At 38.6% G+C, this 25,948-nt stretch overlaps 1 protein-coding gene across 1 annotated transcript; it reads right to left on the bottom strand.

The window, feature by feature from the left end:
- Nucleotides 1–3,000: 3,000 nt before the first annotated feature.
- On the bottom strand, nucleotides 3,001–20,844 carry LOC107562848 (tumor necrosis factor ligand superfamily member 10-like). The gene is made up of 5 exons (XM_016247594.1): nucleotides 20,469–20,844; nucleotides 13,728–13,877; nucleotides 6,681–6,717; nucleotides 6,364–6,465; nucleotides 3,001–3,715 (listed from the first exon to the last, which is right to left on the bottom strand). Exons 1-5 carry the CDS (start codon nucleotides 20,664–20,666, stop codon nucleotides 3,261–3,263), a joined length of 942 nt encoding a protein of 313 aa, XP_016103080.1. The 5' UTR covers nucleotides 20,667–20,844; the 3' UTR covers nucleotides 3,001–3,260.
- Between the last annotated feature and the right edge of the window lie 5,104 nt (nucleotides 20,845–25,948).

The raw sequence follows: 25,948 nt of genomic DNA, 5'->3' as shown, positions 1-25,948 counted from the left end.
ATTTATTTGAATAAATTTTTTGTAACATTATAAATGTCTTTACTGTCACGTTTGATCAATTAAATGCATCCTTGCTTAAGTATCAAAAGTAATTAAATTATTTTTAAAATTAAAATCTTATGTATATTCAGATTTTATTTTATAAAAAAAACGAAAAAGAAAAGAATAAACCAATAAAAAAAGACTACTTAAGAGTATAAGACAATAGGAGTCAATGGGAAGTCCCTGCCATGACAGAAAAACAGAAAATTTGTGTGTGAAAACATCTTTTGCGTAAGAGCACCATGTGTGTTAGCTGTGGTATTGTGTGTGCAAGTTTGGCAAAAGAAGGAAAATAAATGCCGTATAATTCACGATGGAAGTTATTGGCATGGGCAAAAATGCACAAGCTAGCAATTAAATGATCAAACTATGAGCCATGATTCATAAAAAGGCACTTTAATTGTTGAAAATGACACCTCGAACTTATGCTTTAAGGACACAGGTCAGACATTGTAAAATTATACAATAAAGAGGGAGAGTGTGAGAGATATCAGTACATTCTTACCAAGATGGAGAAGCAACATTGGTAAACAACAGTCCCACAGATTGGTGGCCAGAGAATTTAACAATCCCAAAGAAAAAACAAAAAAAAACTCTCATTGGAAAAGGAAACACAATAGTCTTTTTGTTTCAACTGACAGTTCATGTTGCTCACTGGATTTCACTGTGTTCTGCCCCGCTCAAGTTTTTCACAGCAGTCCCGTAAAATCTCCGCAAAACTCTGAGATTTAAAGTATGCAAACAGTCACATCCACTGTTTCAGAAACCAGTCAAGCATTTAATTAATAAACACACACTCGCGTATAGACACACCGAACATACATTTGTCTTGTGTTCACATTGTGGTTCAGAGGGCAAGTCCTGCTGTAATCCGTCTAGATCCTGGAATTTAGCCATATTTCTCTTTCCAGGCCACCCCTCACCCCACTACGACCCCCATGTTGTACAGATAGGTACATATTTCAACTTGTATACACAAGTGCACACTCACACAAGACCCTGGGCGGGCCGGAGCAGATTGACGGGGATAATGAGCTAGTTGAATTGGTAGGTGCGAATTGGTAGGATTATCCACAGACACCTTCGGGGAGGAAAGTTAACGCCGAAATGAAAATTCTGTCATTTACTCACTCTCATTTCATTATAAACCTGTATGACTGACTGACTTTTGCAGAAAGATTTTTTTCCCCAGAGTCTGGTGTTGTTTTGGACCCCATTGACTTTCATTGTATGAACAAAAAGAACCACACTGAAACATTTTTCAAAATATTTCTTTCGGTGTTCCACAGAAGACAGAAAGTCATACAGGTTTGAAACGACATTAGGGTGAGAAAATGACAAAATGTTCATGTTTTCGCTAAGCGGAGACGTACGAGTTCTCACTGGGCTGCAACACTGATCTAAAACATACTTTGAACCTCCCTTAACATGGTAAAAGTTAGAGTTTAGATTGGTGGTGGTGGTCTCAGATCAGTGCAAAACAACAACCCAAAGGCACTTTTACACACAAAACCTAGTGGTATCTGACGTCACAGTCCCTTAGACATAAAAAAGCACCCTGTGTGAGATTTTGGCATTGCGGCACAAGTATTAACTTTGATTAACCTTTATAAATTGATTAACCTTTATTTAACCAGGTAAATCAGTTGAGAACCATTTCTCATTTACAATGACGACCTGGCCAAGAGGCAGCATAAAAAAAAAACTTGCTGAAGAATAACTTGTTCTCCCCTTCTGGATTAAATCAACATACAAGTTTCTTAATCCAGACAAATTGCAGATAAGAGTCAGATGGAATGAAGTTTTGTAATCTGTGGTATAACTAACATGTCCGTAGCTAAATGCCACAAAGAGTCTTGGCTCCCTCGCTCTTGCTGTATAATGTGATTTAAGGCACTGTCTTGGCAGGGGCCCTTTAGCTCACTGACTTTATCAGTAAAAACCGGGGCAGAGTCCAGAGAGAAGAAAACATGCTCGTGGTTTACAATGAAACCCAAGCGAGTGTTTGTGCTCGCTCTCAGAAACACCATTGTGACAGCACTTGATCATTTACAGTGGAAAGTAATCACCCCCACCCTCTCCTTCTTCAAACAGTTTTCCCTCCGAAAAAAACAGGCTTGTATTGAGCTTCACAGCGCCGTCTCATTTGGAGAACGTCACGGCGTTTACGTTTACAGCGGGAGGCTCATTTTGTGGGTTTTTCATGGGAGAACATTACATTCATTTCCAAACCTTGTGTTTCAGAATTAAATACAATTATATACACCGGTTGAACCAACCAACCACATAGAGAAAGAGATGGATGTACAACTAAGTCAAAAAGCCACTTGTCAAAAAGTGTTTTTGAGGGCACTTGGAGTGTGTTTTTGTATGTGTGTGCAGCAAAAACAAAGCATCATATATGCGCGACATTTCAACAAACCGTGTAGCGTAGTGTTTATTTAACCTTTCATATGGCCAGCACCACGTGAGCCGGGAAGCACGTGTCTCCCTGACAGCACTTCCTCCTGCACCCCAGACCAGACAGCAGAGGGAGACTTGTAAAAATGATTTGTATCTGAGACGAAACGTATGCGTTTTATCTTATCGCTGTGTTTTGTATGTGCGGAAGCCATAAATACTCAATAGAATGGGTGTTCTTAAATGCAATCTATGCAACAAGCTGAATTCCTCTGTGTTTATGTGAACGTTTTGGGTCTTTTTCTTGTCCGGGCATGTTGCTCCGCTGGTCTGACGGGACGGGGAGAATTCCGCAGTCCTGCAACCTGCCAAGGTGCTCCTTTGAGGCTGGTAGAGCTGCATACTTGCCCTCTCATCTTTCTTTCCTCCACATTCCCGCTGTCATCATTCTCTTCTCATATCTCTGTTTTTAAAAGTGTTTTAGATCCGCTGTACACACAAATATTCTGCGAGTGGAGTTCACACGTCGAACCCTATACACCATTGGCACAGATTCGCTTTGTGTGAGTGTTCATCTCTCCTGTTTTGCTACCGTTTCAAAGATTCACATCTTTGATGTGATCTGTAAAAATATACATACATTCCTCTGTTTTTAATGAGAAACAGCCTTGTCCGAAATGTCTCTCATTCACACATCCTTCACATATTCAAGAGTCTTAAAGAAAGGAAAGTTGAACGATGAAGTCTTTGGGTCACAGCCCCGAAACGATCCACCCAATGGGTAATGTAGTCCTGGTTTTAGCTCCTCTGATATGTTCTTACAGGTCCAGACGGAAAGCTCCGAAGTAGCTAGAAGAGTCCTCGCCGTACACCATTGTGGGAGACGAGACGGACACGAAGATCTCGTCGCCTGCTCGCAGCTCAAACAGGCCGCCCTGGTACACCGAGTGAAGTGCGTATTCTGCGTCTGGAGCCCAACATTTGGTCCCCACTCCCTTCAGCAGCTGAATTGGCCTCAGGTAGGAGGTTTTCTTATAGATGCACTGAACCAGCTGGTGGCTTACGCTGTTCTGATCGCCCTCGCTGGGAGAGGGGTAGCGGAAATACACCTGGGAGTACAGGTAGTAGCGGCCGTCCTGGGGTACGCGAAGGCGTCCGTTGGCCAGCGTCATGTTGTGCAGATGGGCGCCGAAGCTCTGGTTGGCCCAGGAACGTACAGGGTGGCGGCAGGACTGGTGCAGGTCTGGTTGAGGGGTGAAGTATTGAGTGCCACCTGAGAAAAAGGGAGAAGTTGGATTTTAGGTTAGCACGAAACTCCATTCGCAACTCATTTTACTTCTGTAAAGTATGCATTTTTTAGTGAAAGATTTTGACATTTAACCCAACCCCTATTAACTAGCTATTAACCAGTGTTGTTATTGTTAACCAAAACTAAACCGAATAACTGAAATAAAATAAGGTTAAGTTGAAGTACTAAAACTGAAATAGAATAAATTCAACTAAATAAAAATATAGAACTAAATAGAAATATAAAAATGACAAAAGCACATTCAATTACTAACAATTTAGCAAAAAAAAACAAAAAAAAAAACTGGAAATATAAAAATAAAAGCTCGTTCAAAATATTAACAAATAATAATAGTATATAGATACTAAAAGAAAAATGTAGGGCAGGACTTTCATTCATTGCAAGTGGTTGGATTTTTAATTGATGACTTGCAAATGTTAATTATGACTTATAACAATAAGCTGATAATTATTCATGTTTTAAATGATAAATTACTGACATTAAAATTCAATAATATTTTGTATAAATGAATAAAAAAATTAATCGGTAACACTTTACTTAAAGCCTTTATGTATAATGCATTATAAAGGGTTATTAAAGGGTATACAGCATTACATTATTCATAATGTGCATTGTAATACATTATATCTTGCTGTAAATAATTATAAATGAATTTAAAGTGCATTGTGTAACAATGAACTGATAAGTGCTATAATGTATTAACTGTGGTTACAACTATTAATGATATGCATTATAAGGTGCATTACCAGGCATAATTAATGCATTCAAACGAATTTTATAATGCATTATACAGGCTTTAAGTAAAGTGTTACCAATAAATCAATAAAATCTAACATAAATCATTTTAAATGCTAAAAGTGAATTTAGATATCACAACAGTATCAACGTACAGTAGGAAAAATTAATATTAATTTTGAGATTTGCTAAAGATTACATTTAACAGTGTTATAAAATAAAATTTGTGTTTTAAAGATTAACTTTAACTTAACTTTAAGAATGCCAAAGGCAATCTGGATGTGCAAATGTGCAAATAATTCGACCCCCCCCCTAAAAAAAAAAACTAGTAGTAAAAGGGAAGAAAAAAGAATAGAGGTTCCAAGACAAGGAGCAGGTGCCGATTAAGGCAAGGCACATAATTCATAAGGTAAAAGGGAGGAATGAAAGATTGGTGGATTATCTTAAGAGTACAGGAGAGATCAGAACAGGAAGGTATGGCTGCACAGAAGAGGAAGTCACGAACAGAGTGAAAAACAGAAAGACTGTGGAGGAAGGGAGGTGTAGAACACATGGAGGAGCAGGCGGCGTGTTCCTCAAACATTCCTCAAAGAAGATCAATAACATGCTAGACCTGCTCTTTTATTTACTGCTTCAAAAGGTTTTAAAAGGGCCGTTCTTCTGACAAACGTTGATAAAGAGAGATACACACATGAAGTACAGATGTGTAGGAAAGCCCACCGCTATCACAGCGGTTAATATACAGTAGATGTTCTCGTGGATTAATCTGTTTCAGCTTTTTGAAGTTAACGACGTGCAGTTTTCATAGTGTGTATATGTGATCCATCATCAAGTAGCGTGCAGACAGGTTAGTGAATAATGCATGCACGTGTAACAAATAAAATTACTCCCTTGCAGTTTAGCGGTCAGACTTGCGACTCGTGCTCCAGAAACAAAGCTGGTTTGACTTGGTTTCATTTCCTTCTGGGATGCGTGACTGAATAAATCTCTTCTTTTTTTTTTCTGGCACGCATGCAGTAAATAGGTCTTTGATCCAAGTAGCTATATTAGAACTTCAAAGCAACAGACAAGATTTTGGGATATTTAGTAATATTATTATACTGTAGCTAAATAACTAAACAATTTCAAGCTGTTATATAATCAGCTTCTTCTTTGCAGCTGTGTGCCAGGCTTTTTTGACATAGGGAAGCTCTGCCTCTGCCTGGCAGGATGGAGGGATGGATGGATGGATGGGTCTTATACATGAAAGGCACATAAAGCATGTGCATGTATGGTACTACTACAGTACTGGCTGGAATACAGTACATGACTTTTAAAATCTGAACAGCAACTAGCAACTAGCGTTGACTAGTCTAAACTGCAAATCAGGAAAAAATTTGGGCATAAGTCATGTAGTGTATCTTATAAGTACTAAAATGAAATAAATGAAATCGAAATATAAAAAAACAAAGCTAATAAACATGATTTTAAACACAAAACAAAATTACTAAAATGTTATTAATTAAAACTGAAAATATAAAAATAAAAGCTCATTCAAAATATTGATAAATACTATAATATAGATACTAAAAGAACAATGAACACAAGAAAAATGCAGAGCATTAAGAGCTTGAAGACTGATTTAAATGATAAAAATAAGCTTTACGTTTATATGCTCAAGTTGACAAATGATTTTTTAGACTAAATTGAATTAATTTATTTTATTTTATTAATAACATAGTTTTAAATTTTTCATAATTTTTTTACATTTATTTATGCAAAATTGATCAGTGTCGATGACTCTAAAATGTGGAAAATAGTAAAAATAAAGAATAGATGGATATGTCGAAAGTTTCAGCTGGTACTGTATATACACACACACACACACAGAAGCTCACCTGGCAGGCTGCTAAGGGTCAGGTGGGCTGATGGTCGCTGTGTCACTGTGGTCATAAACTTTGACCCTGATGTATTATATGAATGGGGCATGGCTCTTGCTTCTGAGGGAGAGACAGACAGTAGACAATCAGCACATTCAAATACATCATAAAATATTTACTGGTGTTGCGCAAGACATTTGAACCTGTTCTTGGAACTGCACTGTGTTCCGGTACAGTCTATTTTTGTCATTGCTCCTGGTGTTTCTGTAGCACTGTACTTTAAGCTGTAATTGTGATTCTGCCGATTACAGAGAAATGACTGATCGTATACTCACCGTGTAAAGCCTGTTTGGAGATGATGCTGTCTGTAACCTGTGGCAAAAACAAAAAAGTCCCATTAGTACAGTGACATGTGATGACTCTTCAAATTCTAGATTGTTCACAGGAATGTGAAACTAGATGATTCGGTTTTATGAGCGCATCTTTCCCCCTTTTTGGTTTTTGTTTCTTGTCACACAGGCAGATAACAGCGGTTAAAGTTTACCTCAAGTTACGAAACAGCAACATAAGTTAATTGTCCAAACGCTTACATTTTTTTAATTCTTTGTAGATGGCAGTTTCTAAGCACAGAAACGATCACGTTGTGTTGAGCTGGAGGGTGAAAACAGCTAAGAATAGATTTTAAGGTGACCTTTCTCAAGGGCCGTTTTTCAGTAGTCTGTGACGGCCATATTTCAACCAGTCAAACCCCAGCATCCAGATCATTAGTCCCACCGGCCGGGTCTTGAACTAAAAACACTCTGATTACTGGCTCATTTCCATCGCCTCAGGCCAGCCTCAGCTCTGGGATTTAGTACGTTCCAAACACTATCTGATTTACCTAAATTAAATAAATTGAAACCTCTTGATGATTTGTTAAAAATGTAGTCAGGGACTGAATCACTGCATTAAAACCATTCAGCAAAAAAACACCACGCCAAATAACAGGGAATTTCATCAGCGGTGGAAAAAAAAAAAATCCATTTAATCCACAAAGCCGTTCAGATTTCAAAAATCTACCAACAAGCCAAAGTTGAACCCAACTCCCTCAGGCTGGTTTTGACCTCTCCGCACATTTTCCTTCCACTCTCTTGAATACTTGTTGGATAACGGTTAAATGCCACTTAAACACCAGAGTTACAAGAAATATAAAGTTTGGCATGTAAGATTTATAATATGTGTTAATGTATAGAATTTATGGTGTTTTGCCTTTCAGTGTTTCGCAGTACATTACGATATGTTCGGTTGTTGTGTATGACTGTCTGTGTTAAAATATGAACGGCTTTTTAAAGCAAACACTTTCATTTTAGCTTTCTGACATGACCGTGTTGATAAATCAACAAATGACTGTTTTTTTCTTCTTAAGGACTAATAGTTTATTCCCTTCTCTCTCTCTCTCTCTCTCTCTCTCTCTCTCTCTCTGTCCCTGCCTCCCCAGCCCCCCTCTGTCTGGCATCATCCAAGAGTGAGTGTGTGATGGAGTCTCTGTTGTTCTTGGCGCTCTCTCTCTCCTCTCCATTCATCAGACAGCCGAGCGCCTGCAGCCTTTATAACGTGACATAATCTCCAGGCCACAGCAGAGATGGATTTCTGACCAAGGCTTATACTTTTTCACAATAATTTCTGGTAAATGATCCTGAAATCAATTCCATGTCTCACATATGGAGCAGATAAAGGGCTGTTTTACTAGCATGTTCTTGTACATGCAGCATGTCATACAAGAAAGACTGAAGGAAAAAGAGAACAAGTTAGATAGAAATCATTTCAGTTGTCTTTATAATTAGTATACTCTTTCCTGCTATGCTGCTTTTATTGTATTTACTCTGCCATGTATTATTCTACTTTTCTGGATGGATGGATGGATGGATGGATACACAACACAACATCCTATTGGACTGCAAGAATCAATTAAGAATCCAAAACTCCTGTAGGCATTTTGGTTTATCCAGTAAGATCTTATGGGATTCTTAGTTGATCCCATTAGGATTCTTTCGGATTGGTTCCCATTTATGACTGAAATTCCAATAAGAATCCATCACACAGGCTTTTTTCTGGCTAAGGACTCTGTGAGGCCAAGTTAAAGTGAGTGCGCAATCTGTTTTCTGGAAAACACAACATAGTTCAGAAGGTGGAGGGCAGAGAACAGGCCCATACAAAAACCTCAACAATAACAATAAACACACCCAGCGTTAAACCTTTGGCCTCCTGCACCCGTGCGCCAGAAAAAGGCGAACGGCCAGTGAAGATTTTTCCTTCATTCAAGGAGCAGGAAGCTGGTGAGTGCATGCACACAGCGCGCGAAGAAAGCCATTAGCGTCCTCTCCAGCTGAGCTCAGTCGAGACGACAATCCAATACTTTAAAACAGCCGTAAGTGCCAGAGTTTGCTCTGTCGTTGAGATTCTGAAGCACAACGCGTTCCCTTCCTCCAGGAGGAATATTAATATATAACTGTTGCTTTCCTTGGGGCGTAAAGCACGATGAACAATAAATCTGAACACTAGACTTTGCTCAGTGTGACTCAGGTAAACGGCTAATAACCCACACAGTATTGATAGACACACACACACACACACACACACACTATACTTACTGTACACACACTCTCTGCTGGATAAAATCAGTGCACGCCTGTTATGGGCCTTTAAATGAATGGGGTGTGTGTGTGTGCTTACAAGTTGTTTCCTGCCATTCTTGGCTGCCGTCTGAGGTCGGCCCCATTCCTCTGTCCCCTGGCCCCCTTCACCGTTCCACTACAGAGCCCAACAGTCTGACCTTAAGCACTATGAGAATTCATCTCTTTTTTTTCTTTCCCTCCCCCCTGTAAAAGTCTGCATCTATACACCTGGGGCGGCTGCTCCAGCTGTGCGTAAGTTACAACTCTGCTTAGTTGTAGCATAAATGAGAACTACATTACAACCACTAAAAATGTGATCACTGGACTATTACACTTATAATAAAAAGTAAGCCTTTGTATGAACTAAATATTTATGAAATCCTCTGACCAGGAGAATGTAATTCAGTTGGTCTGCCAGTAATATGACAGACTGATTGGATTATATCAGTGAGAGTGTAATTTGTGTGACGCATATATTGTTTTATAGTTTGGGGTCAGTAAGGATTTTTTCAAATGTTGTTTGTAAGACATCTCTAGTGCTCACCAAGGCTGAATTTATTTGATCAAAAATACAGTAAAAAGAAATATTTTATATATTAAAATATTGTGTTTTAATATATTTTAAAAAGTAATTTATTCCTGTGATTTAAAGCTGGATTTTCAGCAGCCATTACTCCAGTCTTCAATATCACACAATACTTCAGAAATCATTCTAATATGCGGATTTTAATATGCGGATTTGGTGCATCAAAAACATTTCTTATTATTATCACTGTTGAAAACGGTTGTGCTGCTTAATATTTTTTTGGGATATTTTTTCTTGAATAAATAGAACATTTAAAAAAGCATTCATTTAAATTCGAAATCTTTTTAAACATTGTTTTTACTATAACATTTCTTTACATTACTGTAACGTTAGGCGTAACATTTCCGTCACACGCTTGAGGTATTCGGCCAATCACAACGCACTGGATAGCTGGGCAATCAGAGCACACCTCGCTTTTCAGACCGATGAGCTTTGTAAAAATCGATGCGTTTCAGAAAGGCGGGGCATAGAGGAGACAATAATGTACAGTATGTGGAAAATAATGTGTTTTTTAACCTTAAACCGCATAAACACATTTCATTACACCAAATACACAAAATAATGTTATTTTTAGCAGCATCATATGACCCCTTTAATGCATACTTGCTGAATAAAATTCTTAAATTCTTAAAAAATAAATATTACTGAATAGTATGGTAAGACATTCATCTCGGTATGCCTTTCCAAAATAAATAAATATATAGGTATATAATACTTTTTTTATTTTTTACATATATTAGTATGGATTTGTTTAATGATTTATGTATCATATTTCTATGATTTTAATTATATGTATAATGTAAAACTGAAGACAACTTTTTGGATAAATACAGTCAGGCATCAATTTATGAGACTGCACACTACTAATGGTGCATTGCAGTTAAATTGAGAGTTGAGCTACTAGAGCCCTAGTGTGAACTTTATGTCCGCATTTAGGACTTACAAGCGGCTGGTGCAACCCTACCCTGCATTTTAAAAAGCAGTCAGGATTAGAAGTATTTGTGGCTGTGTCTTCCTCTTCTTTCTCTCGCTCTTATCAGGGCTCTCTGCCACACTGACACTTAATGGGGTGTTAAAGATGTGACCGGCTGTCTTCAGTCTCTCTTTTGGTGTGGGGAATGGGCTTGAAGACTTCCGAGGCTTTAAACCCAACTTAATCGCTCTTTCGTGTTCTCTCTCTCTCTCTCTCTCTCTTTTTTTTTAGGTCCGAAGGTCGTTGCGGAGCACTCGCTGAAATTCGACTCTTAAGTAATACCAGCTTTGAGAGCTCAGCGCATATTTGGCAGGAGGCGAGCCATCGTGTAACTCCATGCAGCGCAACATGAGAACACCGACTGGACCGGCCTTTATTACTTTATTAACGTTTTTCTCTTTTTTCTTTCTTTTCACCCTTTTTCACCCCAGCAAATCTCGTGTTTGCTTGTTATCAAACCCAATCCGCGTCCACAAGCTAGCAGTCTCCCGTAGATTTCTGAAACGAACAATACATTCGTCCAGAGAAACCGCATGTAGTAAAACCAACCACACCATCGAAAACACAGTCCTTGAGCTATGATCGTGCAGAAGATAAAGGTTAGAGGGCAGACAGAGATGGCCTTTGTGTTTGTTCTGAGGCTGGCGGAAAATCTTGAGGCTGGCGGGATGCCCCGAGTATGATCACTGCTTTCATCGTAAATCTGTTTCAGACGCCGGTGGTGATGCAGCGCTGCGGATGTGAGCCCGAAGACGAGATGCTTCCTCATCTAATGAGTCATTAGGAGAATCCGAGACAAGCGGAGAATGGGGACAAAACGTCCCATTTAGGTTTGCGGAAAACTGAGGAGGGATTTAGGGATATTGAGAGGACTCAAGTGGCTGATGCGGGGTCCTGTTCAGGTGCAGGTTGAGCATATAATATTCCTTGGAATGCTGATATTATTTCTGGGCTGGATCGAATCCATTCTGGCCGAGATGTAGCGTCTTTTGATTTGTTGACTTGCGTTAGGGTTTCTGCATGTGATTCTCTGCGGACGTGGCCATCTGTTCGGTGAATTAACTGAACTCTTGCAGGGTTCGACTCTTGTTAGCTGTGCAGTCATTCTGCATTACGTGTTACACCAAAGCCCAAAAAGAGCCACGGAAAGTCAGGGAGCTACAATGGTCAGCGGCTAGTATACTGCATGTCCGTACACTGTTTGTGTGCTGAGTCTGGCTAAAGTCGAGAATCTGGAGGACGTCAGACTTGTCTTTTTGCTTCTTTTTTTTTTTTTGAGCCCTCCATAATAACTACCAGGCGTTCTGGCATTCTCTGGATTCTGAAGGCCTTTGCTTCAGAAACATGCATTTCCTTCATCTCTCCTCTCTCACACATTCGCTGCGAACACTCTCTCGATTCTCCTTGTCCTCTCGTTCTTTTTCTGTGTGCTTTACCTCTGTGCTGACATGAAGCTGGAAAAGAGCCCGAAGCCTCGGCATGTGCTTGTTCAGGCTGTTTCTTTCTCTGCGTGTAAATATCTTCCTATCTAAATCTGAATCTCACCCTCTTATTCGTATTGACGCGTGAACATGCATGCAAACACATGCAACTATACGCTATTTTTGTGTTTTGAGACTCATGTACTCACCTACCCCTTACATTCTCTTTTTATTTGTCAAAACTCTGCATTATTTGTTTACTTTTTCCACTGACCGATCCCCTTAGCATGATCAGGGAATTCTTTAACGTTAGTGGTCAGTTTAAAAAAAAAGAAAATTCATATTTATATTCGGCAAGGATGCAGAGTGAAGGAGTGACAGTACAGACGTTTACATTAATACAATTTATATTTTAAATGCTGTTGTTTTGAACTTGAACATTTTCCTCAAAAATATTCAGCAGCACAACTGTTTTCAAGACTGGAGTAATCGCTGCTAAAAAGAATACAGCTATGCCATCACAGAAATAAATTACACTTAAAAATATTTTAAAACAGAAAAGACTTATTTTAAATTATTACAATATATAACTTTTACTTTTTATCAAATAAATGCAGCATTGCTGAGCATTTGAAGCTTCTATCAAAACATTACGGATGGATAAAATTAAGTATAGGGATGCACAATATATCGGTACCATATCAGTAATTTTCTGATATTAAAGATTGTTTAATTAATTTAATAGGTGAATTATCATTGTGCATGTTTTGTTTTAACTTATTTCTGTCCTATATCTGCCCTAACATATAATACTAGTGTTCAAAAGTTAGTGGTCAGTTTAAAAAAAAAGAAAATTCATATTTATATTCGGCAAGGATGCAAAGTGAAGGAGTGACAGTACAGACGTTTACATTAATACAATTTATATTTTAAATGCTGTTGTTTTGAACTTGAACATTTTCCTCAAAAATATTCAGCAGCACAACTGTTTTCAAGACTGGAGTAATCGCTGCTAAAAAGAATACAGCTTTGCCATCACAGAAATAAATTACACTTAAAAATATTTTAAAACAGAAAAGACTTATTTAAAATTATTACAATATATAACTGACTTTTTATCAAATAAATGCAGCATTGCTGAGCATTTGAAGCTTCTATCAAAACATTTAAAAAGTGTGTGTAATGTAAATAAATGTTTGACTTTACTACTTGATGCTCTTCAAGTCTAATCACACCTTTAGAATGAGACTTATTCAAAAACCAAGCCCTAGGCTTCCAAACATGTCAGTTTTATTAATGTAACCACCACTGGAAGGCTGTGTGGGGAAAAGCTATACGCTGAAGGGATAACCAGCCACGCCAGGGGAAAACCAAGCCATTTCCTTCAAATCTGAGCTCTGACTGCTAGACTGGTTCATGATCGGGACAAGGGGGTGAGTCACCCTCTACAATGCTGCATATACAAGCATAAATGCTTGAAAAACTCTCCCATGACTCAACCGTCCACTTTTCTTCCCTAAGGAGATTGTAATCACTTGCCAGGACACATTTATGGTAATAGCAAGTTGCTTCATGCTGTGAAGAACTTCACTTGAAACTGTTGTCTACAACTGTGCCCACGTATTGAAAAGGCAGATGATGTTTTCAATAGCTGTAATTAAGACACGGCTTGCCTCAACACATATCCCAACAAATGAATGTAGAATGTTGTGCAACCAGTAGAATCAAAAACCGAGATGTGAACTTACCTTGGAAATATAGGCTTTGATACCCTCAGCTAGCTTGATGCAAGGTTCACCAAACAGTTGGGCCAGGTCTTCGGGAATGTCCCGGTCTTTATCCAGGGCGTTGAGCAAGCCCAAGCACCGCAGCTCTTCTGTAACCCCCTGATTTTTAACCTGCCAATAGGATAAAAGTTAAATAACAAGCCCAAATCACATGCAGTTGGAATCAGTACATTACAATATGGTTTGAATGCAATGTCATCCCAAGGAACAATGAAAACGGCACTTTGGTTTAGGAAGCAATCTGGGAAACGATCAACAGGGAGCTGAAGGCATGCTCAATGAGGAAACAATCTGCTCAAGGCCGGAGCATAGGCTGCAGATCAAAATGAGGGCATGTATCCCTCTTGACCCTTTCCAGGAAAGTAGATGAGAACATCTGCAATGGGGCTTTCTATGGAAAGTCAATGGGATGCAAGTTCAGCTCAAGATCTTGAGCCAGCTTGAGAGGTATGTCCTACATAATGAGGTACTTTCAAATGACCTTGCTCTGAAACCCTTGCTCTTATTTTTGGTCCCTTTCTCTCTCTCTTTCTTGGTTTAGAAACCCAGAGCCTCTCCAAAAAATATGTCGCCAGTTAAGGATCTCTGTGTGCAATTTTGAAGCCTCGAGTCACGGTCCGCCAAAGCTCTTAATGGCTCTCCAGTCGCCGGCGGAGCGTGGCAGCAGAAGGTGTGTGTCGTTAATTCTCACCGTGTTACGGTTTTCAAAGCGAGTCAGGCAGGTAATGGAACAGGAACAGCTCAAGACTGATCCAAGACCAGTTTTGCGATTTCTTGTGTGACCACACAAATAAGGCTGGTCCTAGTCCTGGAAGGATTTACGGGATTGGGGCCAGGCTCCTTCATATGTGTTGATTGCGGTTTTGTCTCATGGGTACGCTTGGGCTGGTTCTGGATCAGCACATTAAAATGACTTCAGCATAAGCAGAAAAATACATTAATAAGAAAGGATAGTTTGGTAATAGTTTAATTTGTTAACATTATTAAATGCATTACTTTTCAACACAATATGTCACAAGTTACTGTTCTCTGGCCAACATGGATGAGGTTTTATCAAAATTGCAAAAATGATTTGTGATAAAAGCTACAAACCAATCAGTAACGTCTTGAATTCATGGTGCATATTTTCTTTTTTGTAAAGAAATAAAGGTTTAGTGAAAGAAATCTTTAAATAGAAATATACACTACTGATTTTTTTTTCTTAAGATCTTTGAATGTTTTTAAAAGATGTCCCTTATGCTCACCAGTGCTGCACTTATCTGATTAAGAATATATTAAAAACAGTAATATTGTGAAATATTACCATTTTAAATGACTGTTACATATTTTAATTGTAATTTCTGTGATGGCAAAGCTGAGCATGGTCTTCAGTGTCACACGATCCTTCAGCTATCATTTGCTGCATTTAACATTTCTTATTATCACAGTAGAAAACGTCATAATAATGTGCGGTTAATTTTTATTTTTATGTAAACTGTGTTGCATTTTTTTCAGGATTCTTTGAATGGAAAGTTCAAAAGAAAAGCATTTATTTGTAATAATTTTTTGGTAACAATGTAAAGTCTTTACTGTCACTTTTGATACATTTAATGCACCCTTCTTTAAAAACATATCTTGCTGAGAGCAAACTCGATAAATAACCATTCTTTTGTGAGACCATCAGAAACAATCCTAATTGGTTAGCCCTGAATAGTAAATGTTAAAATGAATAAATACTCTAAAAGTACAATTAATTTTAGTTCATAATGCATAATGTTGAGCCTTGTTGTATTTATGTCTCTGATGGTTATATTTACCACTTGAGCTATATCTTCACACGATCCTTCAGCTATCATTTGCTGCATTTAACATTTCTTATTATCACAGTAGAAAACGTCATAATAATGTGCGGTTAATTTTTATTTTTATGTAAACTGTGTTGCATTTTTTTCAGGATTCTTTGAATGGAAAGTTCAAAAGAAAAGCATTTATTTGTAATAATTTTTTGGTAACAATGTAAAGTCTTTACTGTCACTTTTGATACATTTAATGCACCCTTCTTTAAAAACATATCTTGCTGAGAGCAAACTCGATAAATAACCATTCTTTTGTGAGACCATCAGAAACAATCCTAATTGGTTAGCCCTGAATAGTAAATGTTAAAATGAATAAATACTCTAAAAGTACAATTAATTTTAGTTCATAATGCATAATGTTGAGCCTGGTTGTATTTATGTCTCTGATGAAGGTTATATTTACCACTTGAGCTATATCGGAGTTTCTATTTTCACCTGGAAAATAAAAACGACCTCTGACAAGCCACGGTTTGATCACGAAAACCCAGGTTACCTGATGCGTCATATCTTGAGCTTGCATGTACATGTTCAAAACCTTCTTAACTGTAAACAACTACTTGTCGCTTAAGTGCCTACTTCCGCGTATTTCTCTCTTAGAAATGGGTCAGTCACACGTGCCCTGGATGGAATCTAAAGCACTGTCCAGGGTGTGGAGAAGTGTGAGCCAGAAATGGATCATGTGTCATCATGAGTTACACCAAATAAATTAAACAACTCTGGGTCAATGCTGCTACACCCTAATAAACGTAAACTCCGACAGTATTGCTATACGTAATGGTTCACAAATGGGCCGACTGTGAAAAATCATGTAGCTCAAAACGCGCTAAATTAAGTAAAGTCAACATAGATGGTGGTATTGAGTCACTAGTGGCACTCCGGAGGGTTTCTGATCCCAGAGAGGGCAGCAGGAAGTGGGGAACAATGCTTCAGTGTTAGCCCTCATTTCTGTAGCTGGGGAAAAGAAGCCACCACTGAACTTTCTGCTTCACTCCACATCCATTGCTTTTTTGGGATAGGATTAAATAAGAGAAACCAGGCGTGTAACTAAAATCCATGCCAGGGGCTCTCTGTTTCCGCATCTCACTATAACTCTCTCACCCTTCCTCTTGCTTCTCTCTTTTTTCGGCTATTCCTCATCCATGTGTATGTTTTTTCTAGTTCCCCCCCTGCGGTCTCAAAGAAAGGAAAGCAGCCTGAAAGTTGGTTGTGATCTAAATGATCTGCGAGGGCTGAAGCGCTGCAACTTCGGATGACTTCCCAGAGGGCAACAGGTTTGTCTAAGCAGGTCTTCAAAGGAAATTCCAGCCAAATATTCAATTTGTGCATTTGGCAAAGAACAAACTCTTGAGGAGATTGTTCTCTTTCTCTTTACTTCTCCAGAAGACCACACAGAAGTCAAAATCTGCCTTGGCAATAGAAAGCAATGCTGTGGCCTTGGGTCAACTAGTCTCTAAAAGCAATAAATCATGTCACGTTAATAAGGGAACCCCCTTTCTGAGCAAAGTTTGGTTTTTATTTAGACTCAGACAATGAAAAGTATGCAAACACGTTCAGTAGGTGCTTTTCCTCACAATGACGGGTTTCTCTAAAATTAGCGCATGACTACAAGTGAACCTTGATATAGGCATGTGACACAAACAACGAGTTAAAGTCACTGATACATTGCATACTCAGCATGCCATTGGGCCTCCAGTATGCACCTGTACACAAACATTCGACTTTACAATGACCGGTGCCATTGTGTGTGGCAAAAGCCCCAGTTGTCAAGGGTAACAATTCTTTTTTTTCTTATAATCACCTTTGTCTTGGCTTCTCTCATTGGCTCATAAATCTCTGGTAAATGGCCAATGAAGACAGGCCTTATTAAGAGTCCATTGTGATGCGTTTTTAAAGCCCTCTGGGTGTTCTATGAAGTCTCGGGCCATCGCCGTCCCGTTCTGCTCTGTCTGCCTGAATGTTACACTTCTAGAATACTAACTATGTGCCTGTCAGTGGACCCCGGCTTCTTTTCCCCATCCAAATGGGGCCCCAACAGTCGTCTTGCCCTGCTAGAATATCTAAGTACTTCTGAGAAGCAGGATTTGTTTTTGTTTTTTTGCTTCCACACGCAATCAATACAGAAATTAAACATGACATGGACAGATTGGAGTAATTATTAACTTATTTTAACTCAAGTTACTAAGGGGCTAATCACGTCAGAAAAGTACTTTTTTATGTTAAATTTGATTATTGTCAAATAAAGGCTGATAAAATGCCCCTATGTGGCGGTGGAACATTCAGTCCGCAGAGTTTAATAGTGCTAAGTGAGGGAGTTGCATTGTTTATTAGCAGCCCTGTTGGTGTAAACCAAGGCTTTGTTTGTCCTTTCAAACTCTGATAATGGGGTAAAATGGAGGTGTTTACTCGTCTTTTAGGACAACACTGTGAGCATCCCATCTGGTCAGTGCACCAACAGTGAGCACAGGATATTTATGTTAGTTCTGAAGAATGTTCATTAGGCAACAGCTGTGTGTGTGAAAGAGAGAGAGAAACCAGTGCATATGTGTCTTTATTTTCAGCACATTCTCACTCAGCATCTCACAATTCTTTTCTTCTTTTCTTGCTTTTCAGCATGTCAATGTGTTGATTTGATGACTGTCCCTTTGGGGAAAAAAAGATATTTAATCCTTCAGCAAACCCCACGGGGATGTTTAATCCTTGAAAATATTTTCCTAAGGCTTTTTGTTCATGTATGACTGAAACTTCATCATAACCAGGGCCTCCGGAATAGGCCAGGAGATATTTCAAACCCTTCTCAGATTTATTAGAAAACTCTGCGTCTTGTGCGTTACACAAGATTTATACAGAGAAGTGAATCATTGCTTGGCCTAGTTTAATTTATTGTGGAACGACGAAAATAAAAAGCTACTCTGTGTTCCCTAATCAATTTAATTGCAGGACAGCAAATTATAAAAAAGTCTTAAATATCTCAGTCACTTTATATTGGTGAAATTTATCCAGAGCTTTGTCTCTTGTCAGTTTTGTACTTAAGGTTGAACCAGTCTGTGTAACACTGGAATCTATCCATGTCTTCTTTGGGCCTGGCAAACATAACGTAACTTGAATCCGCAAAGAATTATCAGAGACTAGCAGCCACAATTAGCTATAATTATATGTTCTGCATAAAAACCATAATATTACAGTGAAAACGAGAGCGAAAGACCGAAGAAAATTGAATAAGAATAAAGGCCGAACATGAAGGAGAGAGGAAAACAAGAGGGTGAGAGACTGAGACATTGTGGATCTTGGCAATGGAAAATGTCACAGGAGGTTTGCCATGGGGAGCCCGAGAAGAGACACACATTTGCTTGCACGGTATTGCTTTACAGTGAATTTCTGGTATTGTTGATGAGAGGCCTGTCTAGAACTACATGTATACCATGTCGGTTGAGGGAAAAGGAGATCGGAGCTGGTCTGAACTGCAAACTGCTTTCCCAAAAGCAGACACCATGTTAGTACCATGACCCAGCACCACCTTCCAGCTTCGTCCGAAACCTAATCTAAATGGATTTCGTCAATCGTAGTTACTTATAAATAGGTCAGCCGTAACTCTGTTTAAATCCAATGGTGACAACTTGCGTGGGAGCTTCTGCTGTTATATAGTCTCACATTGTGACCGTGAATTAACCTCACTTTCTTTTTCCTTTCAGAGGTAGAGCGTTTATTTGAAACAATCTTTTTTTCTCAAGTGGTATCATTTTACAGGTTTGCTGATCGAAGGGCAGATTTATATTGAGAGTATTACAGCCCTGTTAGTAACTTCATAAATATTTTTTCATATTTTACTTTTTCAAAGTTTATTCATATTTAAGCGGGTTTAGAGAACCCAACCTCCCTTAGGTTTTTCAACATGATTAGCTTTCAGGCCAGAGTATGATTAAATGCATTATTTCATCACAAAAAGGCAGAGCATAATAGATATGCAATACGTGCTGAGTGTATTGGTCATTTTCAAAATGATACTTATCCAATAATCTTAACAATCTGAAGATTATATGTTGTATTTCATGGTGTTGGTGTATTTCATAAGCACCTGTTGTTATCTATTTATTATGCTGAATTATGACATCCAGACTAGGCAGTAAAGCATGCATACGAACTTTTGAAGTGTTTCCAACATAATACAATGTTGCAAAACAGCAGGACTTCCTTGTCTCAGTCTTTTGATTGGGTAATCATGTTTTTGTTGTGTGCAGTTTTGCAAAATTAATACTTTCTGTTAATAATCTGATACTATTCACACTCTTTATTTTAGAAATAGTTTAGACATTTGTTGTATTGGACTTTTATTATTATTATTATTAATAATAATTGTATGTGTAATATTAAAAATGTATATTGTTTTTATTTCATTTCTTTTTTAGAAGATTATCCACAAGAACACATTAAATGTGATTTGATTCTTCTAACAGTTTGATTGAATCATGATGTTGATATTTTGTGAAAGCCTTTAAAGCGTCAATCCCCACAAAACAACAAATGATCAGATTACATGACAAGAATTAAACCATTTTCCCATCCCAAACCCTCCTATCCTGATGGCATTCCCTATGTATCTTGGAATAAAAACTGCAACTGAATCTGCAACTTGGTCAAAGTTTTCCTCTGCTGTAAACCGCGTCTCAAAACTTAGTCAGCTGCCTAAATTGACAGCATGTTGCGGCATCAGGGGCACGAGAAGCACAAGAAAACATGCTGTCTAGGCAGTGCGCTGTGTTTTGAACGCGCCTGTGATGCCCAAAAATACTGGCACGAAGCTCGCCCAGTTTAAAGTCACGGCTCCTGCAACAAGAATATAAACAGTGCAACTTAAAGAACTTCATCTTACCTGCGATAAAGACATGTTTAAGTAGACAAAGAGTCCGGTGGTCGAAGCGATCTGCAGCACGACCACCACGATCACCACCATCGCGATCCATAACTTTGACGGCGAGTCTCGACCGCGGCTGTTCGCCGGAACCATCATGTATGTGGTGGACTCGCTGCTGACCGACCTGAAGTAATCCTGGTTGTTCTGAGTAGCCATTGCATTCCTAAGACGTGAGTAGATACGCGGTTAGTGACAAACAAATAGAAATCAGCAAAGGGACGTTGAATAAACTCCTTCTTGTTGGCGCAGAGCGGCCGTGGGAGGGTAGAGTCAGTCCCACACTCGCATGCAGTCACTAATGCTGGTGGACTAGGCTTGTGTATGTGTGTGTGTGTGTGTGTGCGCGCGCGCTGAGGGGTTGAGTCTCGAGAGTGTCTCAAGGTACACTTAACTAAGACTTCATTAACGCTTTTCCTCATAGCCTACAAGATATCCCACTGAGAACATCTGCAATGTGACATCGTAGCCTAATATTTGTCACACTCTCCCAACCTTTGATATTACAGAAAAGCCTAGAATGCTTTACATGCTAAAGAAATCCATTTAAACCAGTGGTTCCCATCATTTTTGAGTCAAGGCCCCCAGTAGCCGACTTTTCAAGTTGTTTATGATTTAGGCCTAATGGATCAGAATGAAGGATACGTTTTTTTGTTTTTAAAAAAAAATATATTTACAATTTCTTCATGATACAACCTTTGCAAAACTATAAAAATGCATATTCCCATGGAGCTATACGATTTTATTAATTTACATAGCCTAACATTTCGAGGTCTATAAATCACACTTTTTATGGGAGGGTAGAGTCAGTCCCACACTCGCATGCAGTCACTAATGCTGGTGGACTAGGCTTGTGTGTGTGTGTGTGTGTGTGTGTGTGTGTGTGTGCGCGCGCGCTGAGGGGTTGAGTCTCGAGAGTGTCTCAAGGTACACTTAACTAAGACTTCATTAACGCTTTTCCTCATAGCCTACAAGATATCCCACTGAGAACATCTGCAATGTGACATCGTAGCCTAATATTTGTCACACTCTCCCAACCTTTGATATTACAGAAAAGCCTAGAATGCTTTACATGCTAAAGAAATCCATTTAAACCAGTGGTTCCCATCATTTTTGAGTCAAGGCCCCCAGTAGCCGACTTTTCAAGTTGTTTATGATTTAGGCCTAATGGATCAGAATGAAGGATACGTTTTTTTGTTTTTAAAAAAATATATATTTACAATTTCTTCATGATACAACCTTTGCAAAACTATAAAAATGCATATTCCCATGGAGCTATACGATTTTATTAATTTACATAGCCTAACATTTCGAGGTCTATAAATCACACTTTTTTAAATTTGGCTACCTCATAGGCCTACTGTAAATCAGTTTTTTTTTCTGAATCTCAGGAAATAAATTAAAGGGGTGTTGTAAGTAATCTTAAAGATTCCTAAATGCATCTACTTCCGGAAGGCCAAATAAAGTGCTTTTGGTTTCGCAAAAAAGAAAAAAGGTTTCAGCCTCATGATTGTATGGCGGATCTCGATGAAGAATCATCGATTAACTCACCTCAAAGACCGTCCAACAGATTACCGTAAAACCGTTTTATCAGCGAACGTTATCTTCATCACGCCTGGTTTAACAGGAATTATGCACTCGGTGGCAGTTATTATTTATTTATTGTGCTATGTATTGTGAGCGCTGCTAGTGACTCTCGTAGGCCTACACTCCTAAAAATAAAGTTCTTCACTTGCATCTACGGTTCCATGAATTAAAAGGGTTCTTCAGATTATTAATTAATCAATTAATCAGCCTATTCATGAATTCTGAACCCTTCTGCTTCAAAACAGAGAAAAAGAAGGCTAAATTAAAATGAAAACTTGATTTGTAGTTTTTGTTATTACTTATTCTTTTTATTTATTTTTTGTTGTTGTCTTATTTTAAATCATTTGAAGTAATCTTGAGGCCCCTGGAAGTTTGCTGGGGCCCCATGGTTAACAATACTTGGTTTAAATAAGCCTACACTGGTTTGCTGTTCTTCAAGTTTTTAAGTAAACCCCTCTATAACTATAAACCATCTTTGGTTTAAGATGTTATTGTGAAACAGGGTAAGTAAAACCTTTAGCCTGTATTTATATAGAAGTTTACATTTTTATTTATATAGTTTTAAAAATGAATGTTAAACCTGAGCTTTAGACATATTAACAAACTAAATTGCTGGTGGGCTATTTGTGTGACTGAGAAAGACAATATAACAAGGGGATCTGCTTTGATTACCTTTACTTACTTAACAGAGCCTTGTTTGTGTAAAGGTAAAATATATTAAGAAAAAAAAACAAGAAAGAAAGATGACCTAGAATAATCTGTGCACATCTGACTAAAACAACTGAAGATGAAAGAATTTGAGTATGTCTAATAAATTACATTTATCACTTGCATTCTTCATCAGTTTTGAACATTCCAGTCGTCTTGAGATAAACAGTCCACAGTAAAACTGAAGGGACCCAAAACATCACTCCTCTCAACACACTGTAAATATATCTGCAGCCTTTCTGTCTGGTTTAGCCATAAACTGCAGGAGACGAGCATCGTGTGTGAGCTGGAGCGTATGTTTGTCTATACTAGCATCTAGTGGAGATGGAAGACAGATGTCTGATGTCAGATGTTTGGTTGGTCGAGGTCTGTGGTCAGCCAGAGAAACCAACCAGACCGATGCTCGCACCTCGACCGGAGATCATCGCTGGTCTCTGCTATGGAAGTGCATTGAAAGGGGTGAGTAATTAATGTGAGACATCTCCTCAGGGCTGGATCTCTCATGTCTGCTACTGATTGTCTGTCGGATGATTTCTAGCAGTGGCATTTAGTGCTGTCAACAGGAAAAAAGAGCTGGTGCTGGTTGAATTAACTGCTTAAGAGTATAGTTTTAAAATTTAGTCAACACATTTTATTCAAGACTGGTCTTAACTTTGTAAAGTCAGTTACATAAAAGGTAGACTGGTCTCATTTGAATCTGAAAAGTAAGACACTGGCCCCTGAGCTGATGAGTTATACAAAATCACAGTACATCAAGACAATTGTTTTGTATCGCAAGATTTCTGAAATGCTTAAGTAGGCAAGCAAGACATTATCTCATTAAATAGGCATTAATTTGCATACATTTCCTGAACATTGATTAAAGCCAGGTTCAAAATGTGTGTTTATTTTTCGCGGGCATACTAGAATTAAAGACTTTGGATATCTTTTTTTCACTCCACAAGTTATAAAATACTTTCAACAGCCAGAAAAAAACTTGTACCATATTTTTAGGAACAAAATGTTGTATAATATGCAAATGATATACTGTATCAACAAACCCCTCGGTAAAAACATTATTAATATAGATAGGAATAAAGCAGAGAGTTTGGTGTAAGTGCTACTGAAGTGGAATTTTGTGTGTTTTCTTTCCACTAGTCTGAAAGAAAGACATGTTATGGGACAAAATGACCAAAAGTGATCTTGTCCATGCAATGAAAGTCAGTGAGATCTCAAAATGGACAAAAACACTTTTGAGCCAATTTTCAGGAAATCGTAATTTCTTTTTTTTTCTCCTTTTTTCTTTTGCAGAAAGAGAGCAACTCAAACCAATTTGGAACAATATGAGGATGAGTAAACGATAAGTTTTAAGTGAACTTTCCCTTTACTATAGCATTGCAACTGCAGATCACAGAGAAAATGTCATGTTTTCCATGCGATGACCTTATCGTCATGATCGATATGGCCTACAAAGAGTGAAAACTCCATAAACCTGCACACACATCCCTATTCTCCAGTGCAAACATGTTAAATGTATTGTACTCATTTTATTAGAATTTATTTAGTCTTTTATGTAGTCTCCCTTCTCCGCCGGCTCCTTTATGGCACGTTTGATCATACAAATACGAAGGATTGCTCGCCATCCCTGTTGACTTAAGTCGCAGCGCTTCAGTGCTTCGCTAGGCTTGAGCGATACGAATAGAAAATATATGAGTACATTAAGTCTATGAGGCCTGTTTAGTGTAAGGAATTCCTTTACATCTGTCTGGCTCGAATAAATCGAAAAGGGTGGGGGGTGTTGGGAGATTTTCCAGAACCCCCATGATCCATTTGACTCTATATGTGTCAGCTCTGTTGCAATCACTTCGTCCCTTCTCTCTCTTCCCCACTCCCTTTTCCTGCTATCTTTTTTCCTTATGCACGTTTTTTCGCCATCTCTCATTTTTGGCAGCGATGGTTCCTCAGACATTGGAACAAACACTTCTCCAGATGCGTATAACGGGGCTGGACTGAAAGCCATTGTGTCTTCACTGACACTGCAGCTGTGAAGTCAGGCCCCCTTGTGTATGAGAATATGCGTGTGTGTGTGCGGGAGAGAGAGAAAGTGAAAGAAGGAGTGTGTCTGGGAGACTGATAGAGCGAGGCAGAGGGTCACAGAATGAGTATGCGTGATTTTGTGTGCGTGGCCCTGATTTTCAAGCTGTGGTCGCCAAGAGTGGGAGTGTGTGGGATGCAGGTTTTCGCTAAAGTGCATTCCTGCCATGTTAGGTATCAGTGCTTGGGGAGTATTAATGGGATGCAGTAAAATAGTCCTGCCTTTTACACCCCCCCGCAGCTCCATCATAAAACCGCTTCAACAATACAGCATTCACTGTTTATCATTTTCAGACACACTTTATTATAGGTACTGACATATTTTTGGAAAATAACAACACGGGAACATACAGAATACAGGATCTTTGGTCAAGAATGTGTCAGTGTGTTTTGGGTGGTAGTAACTTCCAAAGCTGATTTGTAGTCAGATTTCCGCTTACCTAATAATGGCTGTGGTTTGAGTGCTTGGACCGGGAGAGCAGATCTTATTTCGGTATAAACAGACAGCGTGCATGCAGCTGTTTCGTCTTTAAGGGCTCATTTTCAATGGGTCAGAGAGAAATTGATTATAATTGTGTATGCTTTGTTATGACTTTGTCTCCTTTTATTAATGTTTGGGATGTGAAAGATTGTGTGGATGAAGATTAATGTCTGCCGTTTTCCATCTTTATTTCAGGGGGTGTTGCATGGATCACTGACCAGTTCTGCAAGGGTAAAGCTTCACGATCTGTTTAAACGCACATTGTCAATCAGGTGCTGCAGATGCTCCAGGAGAGAATCGGAGCTCTTATGGGGCCCTCTGCTGGTCTCTTGATGCATGTCACAAAACTCATCGAGAGAAGCCATCAAAGCACCCACCGTCCAGCCATTCAGACAGGCACTCCGAGAGAGTCTGCAAAGCTACGGGAAAGTAAGAAAAAAATAATAAAATTATTTTACAATGAAAATGATAAAATTCATTGTGAGGACTTTTAATTAAAATAATTGGCAGCTATTCAGCTTGTATGGGTAGTATAATGAATGCCATCAAATAATTATAATGCTTCCTTATATTCTTGTAATAAACTCAAAGC

Source organism: Sinocyclocheilus grahami, unplaced genomic scaffold, assembly GCF_001515645.1.
Source record: "Sinocyclocheilus grahami isolate Dianchi unplaced genomic scaffold, SAMN03320097.WGS_v1.1 scaffold24.1, whole genome shotgun sequence".
NCBI classification, from domain to species: Eukaryota; Metazoa; Chordata; class Actinopteri; order Cypriniformes; family Cyprinidae; genus Sinocyclocheilus; species Sinocyclocheilus grahami.
Note: the sequence above shows the minus strand (reverse complement) of the source record. Positions and strands in the feature narration are given on the sequence as shown.